This window comes from Oncorhynchus tshawytscha, linkage group LG01 (assembly GCF_018296145.1).
Source record: "Oncorhynchus tshawytscha isolate Ot180627B linkage group LG01, Otsh_v2.0, whole genome shotgun sequence".
Lineage (NCBI taxonomy): Eukaryota > Metazoa > Chordata > Actinopteri > Salmoniformes > Salmonidae > Oncorhynchus > Oncorhynchus tshawytscha.
In genome coordinates, this window is record NC_056429.1 from 87330008 (window position 1) to 87348149 (window position 18142).

At 41.7% G+C, this 18142-nt stretch overlaps 1 protein-coding gene across 1 annotated transcript in view; it reads left to right on the top strand.

Moving 5' to 3' along the window:
- The window catches only part of LOC112246397 (protein sidekick-2-like), a 184490-nt gene that overhangs the window by 52998 nt on the left and 113350 nt on the right, over positions 1–18142 (top strand). Inside the window, exon 4 of the mRNA XM_042327072.1 lies at positions 10917–11050. Coding sequence (XP_042183006.1) covers positions 10917–11050 — 134 coding nt within the window. The remainder of the gene's footprint in view (positions 1–10916; positions 11051–18142) is intronic.

Genomic DNA, 18142 nt, shown 5'->3' on the forward strand with positions numbered 1-18142 from the left:
GCTGGGTTTTATTCTAATGAGCAATGACAATAGCCAGTGTGATTTGCAGTATACATTTACATGTTGGACAACTAAGGTAGTTAAACAACAACATATCACAGTCAGCAAGTAAATAGTTTTTGTAACCATTACTGAGAATGTCGTTGCTGTTCGGCCGGTTACTTACAAATGTTTTTGTATTTTAAAATACATGTATTTTAAATCAATACAATACTTTGCAAAAGTATCTTAAACTTTATTTTGATACATTGATCTTTAGGGTATTTTGTAGTTGTATTTTTATTATCAAATGTATGCCCATCCCTCTGTGTGTGTGTGTGTGTGTGTGTGTGTGTGTGTGTGTGTGTGTGTGTGTGTGTGTGTGTGTGTGTGAGCGTGAGCGTGTGTGTGTGTGTACAGAGTAGGGCTGTGGCGGTCATGACATGTTGTCAGCCGGTGATTGCCAAGTAAATAACTGCCTGCCTCCTGCCTCTCACAGTAATTGAATATTAATTAACATAAACAACTTTAGCATCTCAAGCAACATGTTCAGTACTAGTCAAAAGTTTGGACACCTTCTCATTTTTCTTATTTTTTACTATTTTCTACATTGTAGAATAACAGTGAAGACTTCAAAGTATGAAATAACACATACGGAAACAAAAGTATTCAAAGTATATTTAATATTTTATTTTCTTCAAAGTAGCCACCCTTTTCCTTGATGACAGCTTTGCACATTCTTGGCATTCTTTCAACCAGCTTCATGAAGAATGCATTTCAATTAACAGGTGTGCCATGTTAAAATTGAATGTGGAATTTCTTTCCTATACAATCAGCTGTGTTGTGACAAGGTAGGGGTGGTAAACAGAAGACAGTCCTATTTGGTGAAAGACCAAGTCCATATTATGACAAGAACAACTCAAATAAGCAGAGAAATGACAGTCTATCATTACTTTAAAACATGAAGGTCAGTTAATACAGAACATTTCAAGAACTTTGAAAGTTTTATCAAGAGTCGCAAGAAATATCAAGCTCCATGATAAAACTGGCTCTCATGAGGACCACCACATGAAAGGAAGACTCAGAGTTACCTCTGCTGCTGAGGATAAGTTCATTGAAGTTACCACCCCCAGAAAATGCAGCCCATATACAGTGCCTTGCGAAAGTATTCGGCCCCCTTGAACTTTGCGACCTTTTGCCACATTTCAGGCTTCAAACATAAAGATATAAAACTGTATTTTTTTGTGAAGAATCAACAACAAGTGGGACACAATCATGAAGTGGAACGACATTTATTGGGTATTTCAAACTTTTTTAACAAATCAAAAACTGAAAAATTGGGCGTGCAAAATTTATAAATTTATAATTTATAAAGATTTATAAAGCCCTTCTTACATCAGCTGATATCTCAAGGTGTTCTACAGAAACCCGGCCTAAAAACCCAAACAAAAAGCAATGCAGGTGTAGAAGCACGGTGGCTAGGAAAAACTCCCTAGAAAGGACAAAGCTTAGGAAGAAACCTAGAGAGGAGCCAGGCTATATGAGGGGTGGCCAGTCCTCTTCTGGCTGTGCCGGGTGGAGAGTTTTGAAATAGGACAATGACACAACACACCTCCAGGCTGTGTAAGGGCTATTTGACCAAGAAGGAGAGTGGTGGAGTGCTGCATCAGATGACCTGGCCTCCACATTCACCCAACCTCAACCCAATTGAGATGGTTTGGGAAAAGTTGGTCTGCAGAGTGAAGGAAAAGCAGCAAACAAGTGCTCAGCATGTGTGGTAACTCTTTCAAGACCATTGTAAAAGCATTCCAGGTGATGCTGGTTGAGAGAATGCCAAGAGTGTGCAAAGCTGTTATCAAGGTGAAGGGTGGTTACTTTGAAGAATCTCAAATATAAAATATACTGTGATTTGCTTAACACTTGGCCTCCTCATGCTTTCGCCCAGTCTTCCCCTTTCCGGCCCCAGGTTCCCGAGAGGTGTTCCCAAGCTGTCATTTTCACTTTGTTCCCCATCTCCTTCATTGCCACTTGTTGGCACATCACCTGGTAGGCAAATACATATCCCTAATCAACATTACATCCTCTTGAGGTAACTCAGCACTGTATATGCTTTCACATCAATGTCTTCAAAATGTTCAGAGTACAATTGCCCCAACATCTATCCTCTTTTATATGATGCATTAACCAATGAAGCACCCAATGCAACCCAACTATGATGTTAAAGTAGCTCCTAGACCCAACCCATCTGTATGTTTACAGTGGCATCTAGTCTCTCTATTTGGCTTTGCTTCCTCTGTCATGGTGTCTTCAAGCTCACCCATTATGCAGCTGGACCTCACTTCACTTTGCACCCACATGATACCTAGTCAGTTGTACAACTGAATGCCTTCAACTGAAATGTGTCTTCCCTCTGAATCAGAGAGGTGCGGTGGGCTGCCTTAATTGGCATCCATGTCTTCAGCGCCCGGGGAACAGTGGGTTAACTGTCAGCTCAGTGATTTGATATTTCAGTTACTGGCCCAACGCTCTAACCACTAGAATACCTCCCACCCAGGTTGGGAAACTTCAATGTTGCAGAAATATTTTGGTACCCTTCCCCAGACCTGTACCTTGACACAATCCTGTCTCAGAGCTCTACGCACAATTCCTTCAACCTCATGGCTTGATTTTTGCTCTGACATACACTGTCAGCTATGGGATCTTATATAGACAGGCGTGTGCCTTTCCAAATCATGTCCAAACAATTGAATTTACAACAAGTGGACTCCAATCAAGTTGTAGAAATATCTCAGGGGATGATCAATGAAAACAGGATGCACCTGAGCTCAATTTCAAGTCTCATAGCAAAGGGTCTGATTCCTTACGTCAATAAGTTATATATTTTTTTAAAATTTGTGAACAAACTCAAGGGGTCTGAATACTTTCTGAAGGCACTGTCTGTTTTGAGTTGTAATACATTCTCAGGCTGCATGATGGGACTATAATGATGATTTGAAAAAGTTGCAAGCAGTTGCCAACTGCTAACCATTTGACAAGCGTTTGATAATATTCTCACCAGGCCTCGAACTCTCTGTCCGACATCCCTCTTCTGTGGCCGTCATGCCCCTTTCAAAATCCATGCATTTTGCAGCCAAAGTGACCGTTGTTCCACCAGGCTGAATATAAGAAGTTATTTGGCCACTTTAGTTGTGATACAAATCTTATAAGAATGTTTAGTCGTATGGACTAGCCTACATGAGGTGTGCAACTATGATTTGAAAAGTGGCAAAAAAATGCCTTACTGCACACGCTGGGCATCATTCACAAGTGATAGGCTAATATTGCACCCACCAGACTATTCTTAATTTAATCTCATCTTTACATAGATTTTTAGTATATGTGTGAAATTAGATTTGATTTAGAATGGACCATTATTATGCACCTGTCTCGTAACAGGAGAATGGGGTAAAAAATACATTTCCTGTATGCACTTAAATAGCGAATGGAGGACGCTTTTCCCATGGTTAATTTTCATCCCAGCCAGATAGGGTATACTCCTGTTGTAAAGCGAAGCAATGTACTTATTATTAAGAAAGTTGATGAATAAATATAGTAGGCCTAGCCTATAGAAAGCTGATGGGATCCTCCTCTTTTTAATAGAGGCCATCAAAACTCTTTCTCACGCAATTGCAAAGCCTATAGAAATGTTGAGCAACATGAACTCATAAGCTCTCATGAAGTGTTTGTTTCGATTTTTGAATATTTGCATTGATGACAGAGTGATTGGAGGGACAATAGAGTGCTGAGTACGAGGCAGTTAGCACATTTGGTATGCTACTAATGACCATGAGCAGCATCAGAGCTTGGAGAAGACTAATTAAACAGTCACATGGAATTTGAGTGCCATCATAACTCGTGTTGACCGGTGTGGTGGTAATAGGGTCACCGTAACAGCCCAGTACAGAGACATATATTACGGTTGTGGCTGGTAAAGGTAGAGAGAGAGCATTGTTATGCCCTCTGTCACCTGACCTTAGTTCCTTGTTTATGTCTCTGTTTTAGTTTGGTCAGGGTGTGAGTTGGGGTGGGCATTCTATGTTTTGTATTTCTATGTTTTGTATTTCTGTGTTTGGCCTGGTATGATTCCTAATCAGAGGCAGCTGTCGATCGTTGTCTCTGATTGAGAACCATACTTAGGCAGCCTGTTTTCCCACTATGGGTTGTGGGTAGTTGTGTTCTGTGTCTGTCATACAGAACTGTTTCGGTTTTTCCATTTATTTCTCTTGTTCTTTTGTATTCTGTGTCCAGTTTATTAAATAAATTATGGACACTTACCACGCTGCGCATTGGTCTGATATTTCATACTCCTCGTCAGAGGAAGAAGAAAACCGTTACACCCTCTTTCAAACTGACTGCTCTATCGCCACACCAAATACAAAAATAAATGCCTTTCTCTTTGGAAGAGCTGGATAGAGTGGAACATTGCAGTGCACCAAGATGGTTCAGCAGCCTGTGCCGCTTTTTCGGCATGGGTGAAGCACACCTCTGTTTAATGCAGCATGTCAGATAAGTTCTTCCACAGTCTGGAGAAATGGTAATTTCATAATAATATATAGAGCAGCAGGAAGCCTAACAGTTGGGTCGCTGGTTTAAATGATACATTCCTTGTTTTGTCTCTTAAACTGAAAATAGGCAAACTATTAGAATTTTAGCAACCATGAAATGACGGATCAATTTCTGCATATTGCACCTTTAAATGAAGTATGTTATGTTAATTGTATGCAAATAATGGTTGCTTCACTACCACACCAACAACAAAAGCACAATCATGGCCTCGGATTTGCAGGTGTTCAATTTAGAACAGACCCAGGGTCTGTTTCTGTAGCGACAGAAGAAATGCTAAAGCTCACAGTTAGTGTAGTTTCTGGTGCTCTTTGAAACCAGGAAATGACAGTAAATACACAACTTCTCAACACAGAGGTTGAAATATTCCTAACCGATGTGTACTACATTAACATATGTTGTTTTGTAATCTCGGGAAAGAGAATGGAATGTTACATAGTATCCCTAATATTGCTACCACTAGCAGAACTCATGGTTTATTTTAGGGATGAGAAGACTCTTGTGATTCTTTAGTAAAGGGAGTTATGAAATATGAGGACACGTCATGTTAACCGAGACACATATTCACTGTTTCAAACATCCACACAGGTGTGTGAAGCATCGTTTGTCTTTTTATTCCAATAAACGTTTTTTTTTTTTCAACAGAAGGGGTCGCTGTTATACCTACATTTTATCCAAACCAATGAGGTGTTGGGTCTCCTGTTCTGTGTCGTTGAGAGCGGTTGTGTGAAAGCAATTGGTACGTCAAGCAAAGCTCTTAACTGTGCCAGACCACGTTTAACTTGCCATAAATTCAGCTTGTGAACTGTGCGTTATGTATCTTTCAGTGCAGATTATATGTTTACAAGTATTCAGGTATACAGTGTGAGTGATGGGCTGCATTACATAGTAGTCTAGTACTAATTCCTGTTAATATAGTGAATATCTATCTACTATACAAACTATATTTATCCCTGGCCAGTTTCTTATCCTTTAAGCTACAAGCATCACTACGCAGTGTCCCTGTTTTGGAAATGTCCCGGGAGTCACCTGGGATTCATTTAACGCACCGGACAGTCCACATCCCTAAGGGAATCCAAAACTGATCACTATAGCGATGGTCCAGCATGTGTTTCCAGGGCGATGAGCTAGGACAATGGTATTAAATATTAACCATGGATCATAAGCCTCTGCTCAGTCAGTCCTGCGAGGTGCTTTGGGGCGACAGACAGTTTTGAGGCCTATACAACGCTCAGGGAATCCCAAATGAAGCCTTTTTCACTTGGAGATATAGTACATTAAAATGAACAGTCGAGCGGTTGGAACTCGTAAGTCATGGTAAAAACCCAAAGAACAGGTACACATCACCATTAACACCCTGTCGCTTCCTTACATCACCTCGATCTCTCTCCTCTACTGGGAGCCATTCTATTGTTTTCCACATGCAGCATTGGAGAGATAAAGTGTGTTTTTATTATGGATTTAGCTCAGACACACCAACCTGATCTTAGATCATTTCATATTATTCTGTATGTAAATCCGAGACATTCCATTTGGTATGATATGTTACGTTTCGTATGATATGTTTTCATTTGTGGATGTCAATCCATAACATATATTACAAAGATGCAAAATATACAATATGTTAAGCAAAATGTTTTTTTTTTCCATTTTAGAATAAGGCTGTAATGTAACAAAATGTGGAAAAATGAAGGGGTCTGAATACTTTCTGAATGTACTGTATAAGGCACTGTAAGTGATCCCGGATAAAATTAACACATTTACAAATAGGAAAAGACTGAGGAGGACTATCCGTACCAAACATTAAATTGTATTTCCAGGCATTTCACCCCACATTAAATTGGTTTAGACATGATTCTTCCACCCCTGGCTGAGTATAGAGAGAAACATGGTGTCTCCTATTGCCCTGGAAGAGATGGTCACTAATACTGTATATCCCTTAAACAATGTAAACTATGCTTTGGTTCTATTATTACACACATAATCTCTATTTGGCGCAAAATTGAAAAACAATATAACAGGGAATGAAAATGGCATGCCCATACTCCAGTATTTCACAATTACGCCCTGCAATCTGGAGGGCGGCTTTTTGCATCGCCCTAATGGTCAAAATCAAATCAAATGTTATTTGTCACATGCGCCGAATACAACAGACCTTGTAGTGAAATGCTTACTTACAACTGCATTGTTGGTTAAGGGCTTGTAAGAAAAATAAGTGTTAAGTAAATAATAGATCAAAAAAATAAAAATAACTAATAATTAAAGAGCAGCAGTAAAATAACAGTAGTGAGGCTAAATACAGGGGTACCGGTACAGAGTCAATGTGTGGGGGCACCGGTTAGTCGAGGTAATTGAGGTAATATGTACATGTAGATAGAGTGTCTATGCGTAGATAATAATCGGAGAGTAGCAGAAGCGTAAAAGGGGGACAATGCAAATATTCTGGGTAGCCATTTGATTAGCTGTTTAGGAGTCTTATGGCTTGGGGGTAGAAAATGTTAAGAAGCTTTTTGGACCTAGACTTGGTGCTCCGGTACTGTGGTAGCAGAGAAAAAGTCTATGACTAGGGTGGACGTATTTAGGGCCTTCCTCTGACACCACCTAGTATAGAGGTCCTGGATGGCAGGAAGCTTGGCCCCAGTGATGTACTGGGCTGTACGCACTACCCTCTGTAGTGCCTTGCGGTCAGAGAACGGGCAGTTGCCATACCAGGCAGAGATACAACCAGGATGCTCTCTGGTGTAGCTATAGAACGTTTTGAGGATCTGAGGTACCCATGCTAAATCGGTCTTTGTGTGTTTCGACCATGATCATTTGGTGATGTGGACATCAAGGAACTTGAAGCTCTCAACCTGCTCCACTACAGCCCCATAGATGAGAATGAGGGCGTGCTCGGTCCTCCTTTTCCTGTAGTCCACAATCATCTCCTATGTCTTGATCACGTTGAGGGAGAGGTTGTTACCCTAGCATCACACGGCCAGGTATCTGATCTCCTCCATAGAGGCTGTCTCATCATTGCTGGTGACCAGGCCTACCACTGTTGTGTCATCTGCAATCTTAATGATGGTGTTGGATTTGTGCCTGGCCATGCAGTCATAGGTGAACAGGGAGTAAAGGAGGGGACTAAGCACGCACCCCTGAGGGGCCCCGTGTTGGGGATCAGTGTGGCAGATGTGTTACTCCCTACCCTTACCACCTGGGGTGGCCCGTCAGGAAGTCTAGGATCCAGTTTTAGAGGGAGGTGTTTAGTCCTTAGCTTAGTGATGAGCTTTGTGGGCACTATGGTATTTAACGCAGAGCTGTAGTCAATTAATAGAATTCTCACATAGGTGTTCCTTTTGTCCAGGTGGGACAGTGCAGTGTGGAGTGCAATAGAGATTGCATCATCTATGGATCTGTTGAGGTGGTTGCAAATTGGAGTGGGTCTAGGGTTTCTGGGATAATGGTGTTGACGTGAGCCATGACCAGCCTTTCAAAGCACTTCATGGCTGCAGATGTTAGTGCCAACCGGTCTGTAGTCATTTAGGCAGGTTACCTTAGTGTTCTTGTGCACAGGGATTATGGTGGTCCGCTTCAAACATGTTGATATTACAGACTCAGTCAGGGACAGGTTGAAAATGTCAATGAAGACACTTGCCAATTGGTCAGCGCATGCTCGGAATACACATCCTGGTAATCCGTCTAGCCCCGTGGCTTTGTGAATGTTGACCTATTTCAAGGTCTTACTCACTCGGCTGCTGAGAGCGTGATCACACAGTCGTCCGGAACAGCTAATGCTCTCGTACGTGCTTCAGTGTTGCTTGCCTCGAAGAGCGCATAGAAGTAATTAGAAGTAGCTCTTCTGGTAGGCTTATGTCATTGGGCAGCTTGAGGCTGTGTTTCCCTTTGTAGTCTGTAATAGTTTGCAAACCCTGTCACATCCACCGAGCGTTGGAGCCGGTGTAGTACAAATCAATCTTAGTCCTGTATTGACATTTTGCCTGTTTGATGGTTCAGCTGAGGGCATAGTCGGATTTCTTATAAGGGTCCGAATTAGTCTCCCTCTCCTTAAAAGCGGCAGCTCTCGCCTTTAGCTCAGTGAGGATGTTGCCTTTAATCCATGGCTCCTGGTTGGGGTATGTACGTATGGTCACTGTGGGGATGACGTCATTGATGCACTTATTGATGAAGCCAATGACTGATGTGGTGTACTCCTCAATGTCTTCAGAAGAATCCCGGAACATATTCTAGTCTGTGCTAGCAAAACAGTCCTGTAGCTTAGCATCTGTGTCATCTGTAGAATCTGTACAGATATCATGGAGAGTAATGGTTTGACAACATTCCAAGACTTGATAGACACACACACATTACCAGGCACCTCCTCTTTTCTATATTTACAATCTAAATCAGCTATGCTGGCCTATCGAGTCCCTTTGGAAAGTCAAATACTGACCCAAAATACTGATGGGATTAAAAAATAAATGATCTGGGCTCCTTAAATGACTGTTCTCTACAATGTACAGTATAAACAACTTCTGGAAAGCTCATATGCTGATAGCCATTAAAAAGGTATGGTCCACATATCTAAGTGAATCTGAACAACCCTTTAATTGGAACAGAATATGGAAAAATATGACCTCAGCATCCCGTAATCCGAACCATCAACTGGTTTCCAGGTGGTGGAGATTTTTTCATCATTTGTGAGTGGCAGCCCACAGGTAAGTACAAAGTACATAATTAAATGATTTTTATATTATACCTGTAACCACCCCCCCCAAAAAAAAAAAAAAATGTGGCACAAAAAAACTCTCCATCCCCAAAACTCATCACTACTGGGACAAGGCAATTTGCTTGCCCAAAGTACTTTAAACAATGCATAAACATAAAGTGTTGCAGTATAGAAGTTATGTTTTATCATTGATAAAGAGTTCAATATTAACTTGTGTAACTATTTGTCATTTTAAAATATGTTTCATGGTTGCAATGGGATGCAAATTCCATGGCAATTCAAGAACTCAATTCACATAGATGGTATCTAAACTGGGTGAACATGTGGTGGGAGGTGAAGGGGTTGATTGTGTGTGCATGCGTATGCGTGTGTTTGTGGTTGCGTGTGTGTATTCATTTGTCTCTGTGAGTAGAGGTGGGGGGATGCGTCGGCTGGCGCCAGGCTTCAGGGCCAAGCATACACCCCAGGAAGCCAATCCTAGTACCTCACCGCTCCGAACAGAACACAAGCAAAGCACACTGCAGGACACACAGCCGAGCCCCTTATTTACAGCCCACCATGAATCACAACAACGTCTTACTGCTGCTGCTGGTTGCCAAGTGCATACTTGTTAAGTCTCTCAGACTTCCAGTTTATTATCAAAACCATGACCTTGTTCATTCAGGAGGGTGCAGGTTACTGAGCATTGAAGGTAAAATGTTGTCTCTGGATATGCATGTGAACAAAGGCCTAATATTGTATGTCAAAGGTGCACATATGTGTTTCTACATATCTTTATTTTTGTATGAAGTTTATCTGTATTTGTATCCTACATTTATTTTCTATTTCCCTGCTTGTACAGCAGGATATGTGTACCGTGTGTACAGCAGGATATGTGTACCATGTGTACCGTATGTACAGCAGGATACGTGTACCGTGTGTACAGCAGGATACGTGTACCGTGTGTACAGCAGGATGCGTGTACCGTGTGTACAGTAGGATGTGTGTACAGTAGGATGCGTGTACCGTGTGTACAGTAGGATGTGTGTACAGTAGGATGCGTGTACCGTGTACAGTAGGATGCGTGTACCGTGCGTACAGTAGGATGTGTACGTGTGTACAGTAGGATGCGTGTACCATAGGTACAGTCGGATGTGTGTGTACCGTATATACAGCATCACCTGATCCTCACTGTGGTTTGCATTCCTCCAGGGGAGAGGTGCATTCACGTTAGTATGCTGACTCTTGGTGGAGAGAGAGAAGGGAGGGAGGGAGAGGGGGTCGGGGGCAATGAGTCGGAACATGCAATCCAGCTCCAAATTGGTGAACAGGCGCTGATAATAAGCAAACATTGATTGTAAACCGAGGCGGGGCTATAATTGGTAGAATGCAGGGAGTGGAGGCCTGGGTCTCACTCCACTGGTCAGCACAACACAGAGTGGGAGGGGCTGGAGCAGGGGAGAAGCTGGTACACACAACAAGAATATAACAGGACAACTGTAATCTTATTCAGCTCTGCAAAAACCTGGAAGGCATTCCTTCTTAAGGATGTTTTACACTGTAAAGTGTGTGTGTATGTGCGGAGGGGCCTTTTTGTCAGTGGTGTTTGTGGCAGTGTAGTGACCAAACATGTCTCTGTGTTCCTCAGAGCCATTACTCTGGACAACACTCTGGTCATCCTGTCCACGGTGGCCCCTGATGCTGGACGTTACTACGTACAGGCTGTCAACGACAAGAACGGCGAAAACAAGACCAGCCAACCCATAACCCTTTCTGTCGACAGTGAGTAGTACTGAAACCATATGCAGAGACATGCACCACACACACACACAAACACACACACAGAGGGATGGGCATAAATTTGATCATACGAAATACAACTACAAAATACCCTAAAGATCAATGTATCAAAACAAAGTATAAGATACTTTTGCAAAGTATTGTATTGAATTAAAATACATGTATTTTAAATTACAAAAAAACATTTGTAAGTAACCGGCCGAACAGCAAAGACATTCTCAGGAATGGTTAAACAAATATTTTACTTGCTGAATGTGATATGTTGTTGTTTATCTACCTTAGTTGTCCAACATGTAAATGTATACTGCAAATCACACTGGCTATTGTCATCGGCCTTGCTCATTAAAATAAAACCCAGCATGCTTTTCAATTGTTCATTTTTACATATACATGTATATTTATTTCATTTAGCAGACATTCTTAAATCACCATAATGCCATCAGACATGTTATACTAATGTAGTGTGAAAGGGGACCACAAAATTGTGAATCATTATAAAGAAATCGTATAGAAAAGTATTTTGAAAAAGCGAATTGAAAGCAGGCCGGTGCAGTTCATGGAATTAGACACGATTAAAGATGGAAAAAACAACAACTTTTAAATGAGAATAGTCATTGGTCTGAAGACACATAGCACCTCAATGCCTATTCCACCCATGGTCTACCAAGGTTTCCCAGCACACAGCTTTGACCTACGTAACAACAGGTGGTGGTGTGTTGGACACAGTGATCAATGCACAGTTCATTACCTCGGTCAAAAAAATATGTAGCTTTATGTTGTGTTTGTGCTTGGATTTATTTTTACAATAAAGATAATGACAACAATAATACACATTTAAAATAGGCCTATATCTAAAAATACATAGAGCCAAATGATATACATTCATAGAGTTGAAGTCAGAAGTTTACATACACCTTAGCCAAATACATTTAAACTCAGTTTTTCACGTTTCCTGACATTTATTCATAGTAAAAATTCCCTGTCTTAGGTTAGTTAGGATCACCACTTTATTTTAAGAATGTGAAATGTCAGAATTATAGTAGAGAGAATGATTTATTTTAGCTTTTTCTTCTTTCATCACATTCCCAGTGGGTCAGAAGTTTACATACACTCAAGTAGTGTTTGGTAGCATTGCCTTTAACTTGGGTCAAACGTTTCAGGTAGCCTTCCATAAGCTTCCCACAATAAGTTGGGTGAATTTTGGCCCATTCCTCCTGACAGAGCTGGTGTAACTGAGTCAGGTTTGTAGGCCTCCTAGCCTCACACCATTTTTTTCAGTTCTGCCAACACATTTCCTATAGGATTGAGGTTGACTTTGTTGTCCTTAAGCCATTTTGCCACAACTTTGAAAGTATGCTTGGGGTCATTGTCCATTTGGAACACCCATTTGCGACCAAGCTTTAACTTTCTGACTGATGTCTTGAGATGTTGCTTCAATATATTCACATAATTTTCCTACCTCATGATGCCACCTATTTTGTGAAGTGCACCAGTCCCTCCTTCAGCCCTTTTCCTCTAAACATAACGATGGTCATTATGGTCAAACAGTTCTATTTTTGTTTATCAGACCAGAGGACATTTCTCCAAAAAGTACGATTGTTGTCCCCATGTGCTGTTGCAAACTGTAGTCTGGCTATTTTTATGACGGTTTTGGAGCGGTGGCTTCTTCCTTGCTAAGTGGCGTTTCAGGTTATGTCGATATAGGACTTGTTTTACTGTGGACATTGATACTTTTGTACTTGTTTCCTACAGCATCTTCACAAGGTCCTTTGCTGTTGTTCTGGCATTGATTTGCACTTAACCCCCCAAAGTATGTTCATGTCTAGGAGACAGAATGCATCTCCTTCCTAAGCAGTGTGTTGGCTGTGTGTTCCCATGGTGTTTATACTTGCGTACTATTGTTTGTAAAGATGAACTTGGTTCCTTCGGGCATTTGGAAATTGCTCCCAAGGATGAACCAGACTTGTGGAGGTCTACAATCTTTTTCTGAGGTCTGGCTGAATTCTTTAGATTTTCCCATGATATTAAGCAAAGAGGCACTGAGTTTGAAGGTAGTCCTAGAAATACATCCACAGGTACACCTCCATTTGACTCAAATGATGTCAAAATAGACTGTCAGAAGCTTCTAAAGCCATGACATAATTTTCTGGAATTTTCCAAGCTGTTTAAAGGGACAGTCAACTTAGTGTATGTAAACTTCTGACCCACTGGAATTATGATAGTGTGAAATATGTGTATAAGTGAAATAATCTGTCTTAACAATTTTTGGAAATATTACTTTTGTCATGCACAAAATAGATGTCCTAACTGACTTGCCAAAACTATAGTTTTTTAACAAGAAATTTGTAGAGTGGCTGAAAAACGAGTTAATGATTCCAACCTAAGTGTATGTAACCTTCTGACTGTATGTACACACTACCAGTCAAACGTTTTAGAACACCTACTCATTCAAAGGTTTTTCTTTATCTTTGCTATTTTCTACGTTATATAATAATACTGAACACATCGAAACTATGAAATAACACGTGGAATCATGTAGTATCCAAAAAAGTGTTAACAAATCAAAATATATTTTATATTTGAGATTATTCAAAGTAGCCACCCTTTGCTAAGATGATAGCTTTGCACACTCTTGGCAAAGGTTTATGTACCTCCAATAAAGTTGATTTGCACATTTTCAAAGAGATTTGAATTTAACACTGTGCTTCATCCAATGCCTAATATAGACATGACTATCGTCACATCTATAATTAAAGAGGGAGCAGACATTACCTATGGCACAGTGCAGGGGGAGTGTTGATTAGAACAGAACTCAGACCCAGACAGTAGAGCTAGTTGATGAGTAGAGGGACCGGAACTGAGCAGACAGACCAGAACAGAGCAGACAGAACAGTCAGACCAGAAGGAACAAAACAGACATACCAGTCAGACCAGACAAACAAAGACAAACAGACAAGAGCAGACAGAACAGAGCAGTCAGAGTCAGTATGTATGGCTGGTATGTATGGCTGGTGGTAGAGAGAAGGGAGAGTCAGTGGGGGGGGGGCTTGGCATGGCAGGACAGGGGGAGGAATGCCAGAGAGAGAGAGACACTTTTTTGCCCCTGTGAAGGACACAGAGCCCTTGCCAGAGTGTGTGTGTGTGTGTGTGTGGGCGTATATCACTATCCGTGATGGTTCCAGAAATGCCCCAATATCCCCACAAGGTCAGTAAAGCTAAGCGTCAGTATAGAGACAAAGTAGGGTCGCAATTCAACGGCTCGTATGTGGCATGGTCTACAGTCAATCACGGATTACAAACAAAAAAAAACACAGACAACAACTCCCAGACAAATTAAACAACTTCTTTGCTCGCTTTGAGGAGAATACAGTGCCAGTGACACGGCCCGCTACCAAAACCTGTGGGCTCTCCTTCACCATGGCCAACGTGAGTAAAAACATTTAAACGTGTTAACCCTCGCAAGGCGGCTGGCCCAGACAGCATCCCAAGCCACTTCCTCAGAGCATGTGCAGACCAGCTGGCTGGTGTGTTTACAGACATATTCAATCAATCCCTATCAAAGTCTGCTGTGCCCACATGCTTCAAGAGGGCCACCATTGTTCCTGTCCCCAAGAAAGCTAAGGTACTACCATGAAGTGTTTTGAGAGACTAGTCAAGGATCATATCACCTCCACCCTACCTGATACCCTAGACCCACTCCAATCTGCCTATCTCCCCAGTAGGTCAACAGACGACACAAAGGGAATCACACTGCACACTGCCCTATCCCATCTGAACAAGATGAATACCTATGCAAGAATGCTGTTCATTGACTACAGCTCAGAATTTAACACCTTAGTACCCTCCAAACTCATCATTAACCTTGAGACCCTGGGTCTCGACCCCACCCTGTGCATCTTGGTCCTGGACTTTATGACGGGCTTCCTCCTCAGGTGGTGAGGGTAGGAAGCAACATCTCCACCTCGCTGGTTCTCAACACTTGGGCCCCACAAGGGTGCGTTCTTCAGCCCTCTCTTGTACTCCCTGTTCACCCATGACTGCGTGGCCATGCGCGCCTCCAACTCAATCATCAAGTTTGCAGACGACACTACAGTGGTAGGCTTGATTACCAACAACGACGAGACAGCCTACAGGGAGGAGGTGAGGGCCCTCGGAGTGTGGTGTCAAGAAAATAACCTCACATTCAACGTCAACAAAACAAAGGAGATGATTGTGGTCTTCAGGAAACAGCAGAGGGCGCACCCCCCTATACACATCGACAGGACATTAGTGGAGATGGCGGAAAGTTAAGTTCCTCTGCGTACACATCACGGACAAAATGAAATTGTCCACCCACACAGACAGCGTGGTGAAGAAGACGCAGCAGTGCCTCTTCAACCTCAGGAGGCTGAAGAAATTTCGCTTGTCACTGAAAACAAACTTTTACAGAAACACAATCGAGAGCATTCTGTCGGGCTGTGTCACTACCTGGTACGGCAACTGCTCCGCCCACAACCGTAAGGCTCTCCAGAGAGTAGTGTGGCATGCACAACACAGTAGTGCAGCCTACATGCCCTCCATTACACCTACATCACCCGATGTCACAGGAAGACGAAAAAGATCATCAAGGACAACAACCACCCCGCTATCATCCAGAAGGCGAGGTCAGTACAGGTGCATCAAAGCTGGGACTGAAAAACAGCTTCTATCTCAATGACATCAGACTGTTTAACAGCCTTCACTAACTGCCAACATACTGACTTGCCACTTTAATAATTGGATGTAATACATTTATCACTAGTCACTTTAAACAATGCCACCTTTTATGTTATGATTACATACCCTACATTACTCATCTCATACAGTCGGGCAAAAAATGATTGTCAGCCACCAATTGTGCAAGTTCTCCCACTTAAAAAGATGAGAGCCCTGTAATTTTCATCATAGGTACACTTCAACTATGACAGACAAAATTAGTAGAAAAAATAATCCAGAAAATCACATTGTAGGATTTTTAATTAATTTATTTGCAAATTATGGTGGAAAATAAGTACCGGACTATTTGCATTGTGTGTCCCCCCAACCCCTCTTTTACGCTGCTGCTACTCAATGTTTATCTTATATGCATAGTCACTTTAACTATACATTCATGTACATACTACCTAAATTGTGCCCGACCAACCAGTGCTCCCGCACATTGGCTAACCGGGCTATCTGCATTGTGAACCCCTCTTTTTATGCTTCTTCTACTCTCTGTTCATCCTCTTTTTATGCTTCTTCTACTCTCTGTTCATCATATATGCATAGTCACTTTAACGATACCTACATATATACTACCTCAATAAGCCTGACTAACAGGTTTCTGTATATAGCCTTGCTACTCTTTTTTCAAATGTATTTTTACTCGTTTTATTTATTTCTTTACTTACGTACACACACACACACACATATATTTTTTCCCGCACCATTGGTTAGAGGCTGTAAGCAATCATTTCACTGTTCACCTGTTGTATTCGGAGCATGGACAAATAAACTTGGATTTGAAGCCCCAAAATGAGATCTGGTACAACCAATTAACTTCAGAAGTCACATAATTAGTTAGATTGCACACAGGTGGACTTTATTTAACTGTTACATGATCTGTCACATGATGTCAGTATATGTACACCTGTTATGAAAGGCCCCAGAGTCTGCAACACCACAAGGCAAGGGGCACAACCAAGCAAGCGACACCATGAAGACCAAGGAGCTCTCCAAACAGGTCAGGGCCAAAGTTGTGGAGAAGTACAGGTCAGGGTTGTGTTATAAAAAAATATCCGGAACATTGACCATCACACGGAGCACCATTAAATCCATTATTTAAAAATGGTAAGAATATGGCACCACAACAAACCTTCCAAGAGAGGGCCATCCAGCAAAGCTCACACACCAGGCAAGGAGGGCATTAATCAGAGAGGCAACAAAGATACCAAAGATAACCCTGAAGGAGCTGTAAAGCTCCACAGGGGAGATTGGAGAATATGTCCATAGGACCACTTTAAGCTGTACACTCCACAGACCTGGGCTTTAGAGAAGTGTGGCCAGAAAAAAAGCCATTGGTTTTGAAAAAAATAAGCAAACACATTTGGTGTTCGCCAAAAGGCATGTGGGAGACTCCTCAAACATTTGGAAGAATGTACACTGGTCAGATGAGCCTAAAATTTTGCTTTTAAGCCATCAAGGAAAACTCTGTCTGGAGCAAACCCAAAACCTCTCATCACCCCGAGAACCCCATCCCCACAGTGAACCATGGTGGTGGTAGAATCATGCCGTGGGGATGTTTTTTCCTCGGCAGGGACTGGGATACTGGTCAGAATTGAAGGAATGATGGATGCTGCTAAATACAGGGAAATTCTTGAGGGAAACCGGTTTCAGTCTTCCAGAGATTTGAGACAGGGACGGAGGTTCACCTTCCAGCAGGACAATGATCCTAAGCATACTGCTAAAGCAACACTTGAGTGGTTTGAGGGGAAACATCTAAATGTGTTGGAATGGCCTAGTCAAAGCCCAGACCTCAATCCAGTTGAGAATCTGTGGTATGACCTAAAGAATGCTGTACACCAGCCGAACCCATCCAACTTTAAGGAGCTGGAGCAGTTTTGCTTTGAAGAATGGGCAAAACTCCCAGTGGCTAGATGTGCCAAGCTTATAGAGACATACCCCAAGAGACTTGCAGCTGTAATTGCTGCAAAAGGTGACTCTACAAAGTATTGACTTTGGGGGGATGAATAGTTATGGATGCTAAAGGTTTCAGTTTATTTCAATGTGGTAGGCACATTGTGTAAATCAAATGATACCAACCCCCCCCAAAATCTATTTAAATTCCAGGTTGTAAGGTAAAAAATAAAATAAAAATGCCATAGGGGGGTGAACACTTTCGCAAGCCACTGTAACTAGTGTATTACAAAAGTGTTATTGAATTTTGTTTGGTTTTCAACACAACCAAATATCAACATTTGATGGAGATGTATCTTTTGTGCCACTGAATTAGTCTGACTTTAATTCCAGTTTGTCTACAAATGAATAATAATTGATATGTTGGATTCAGTCTCCATT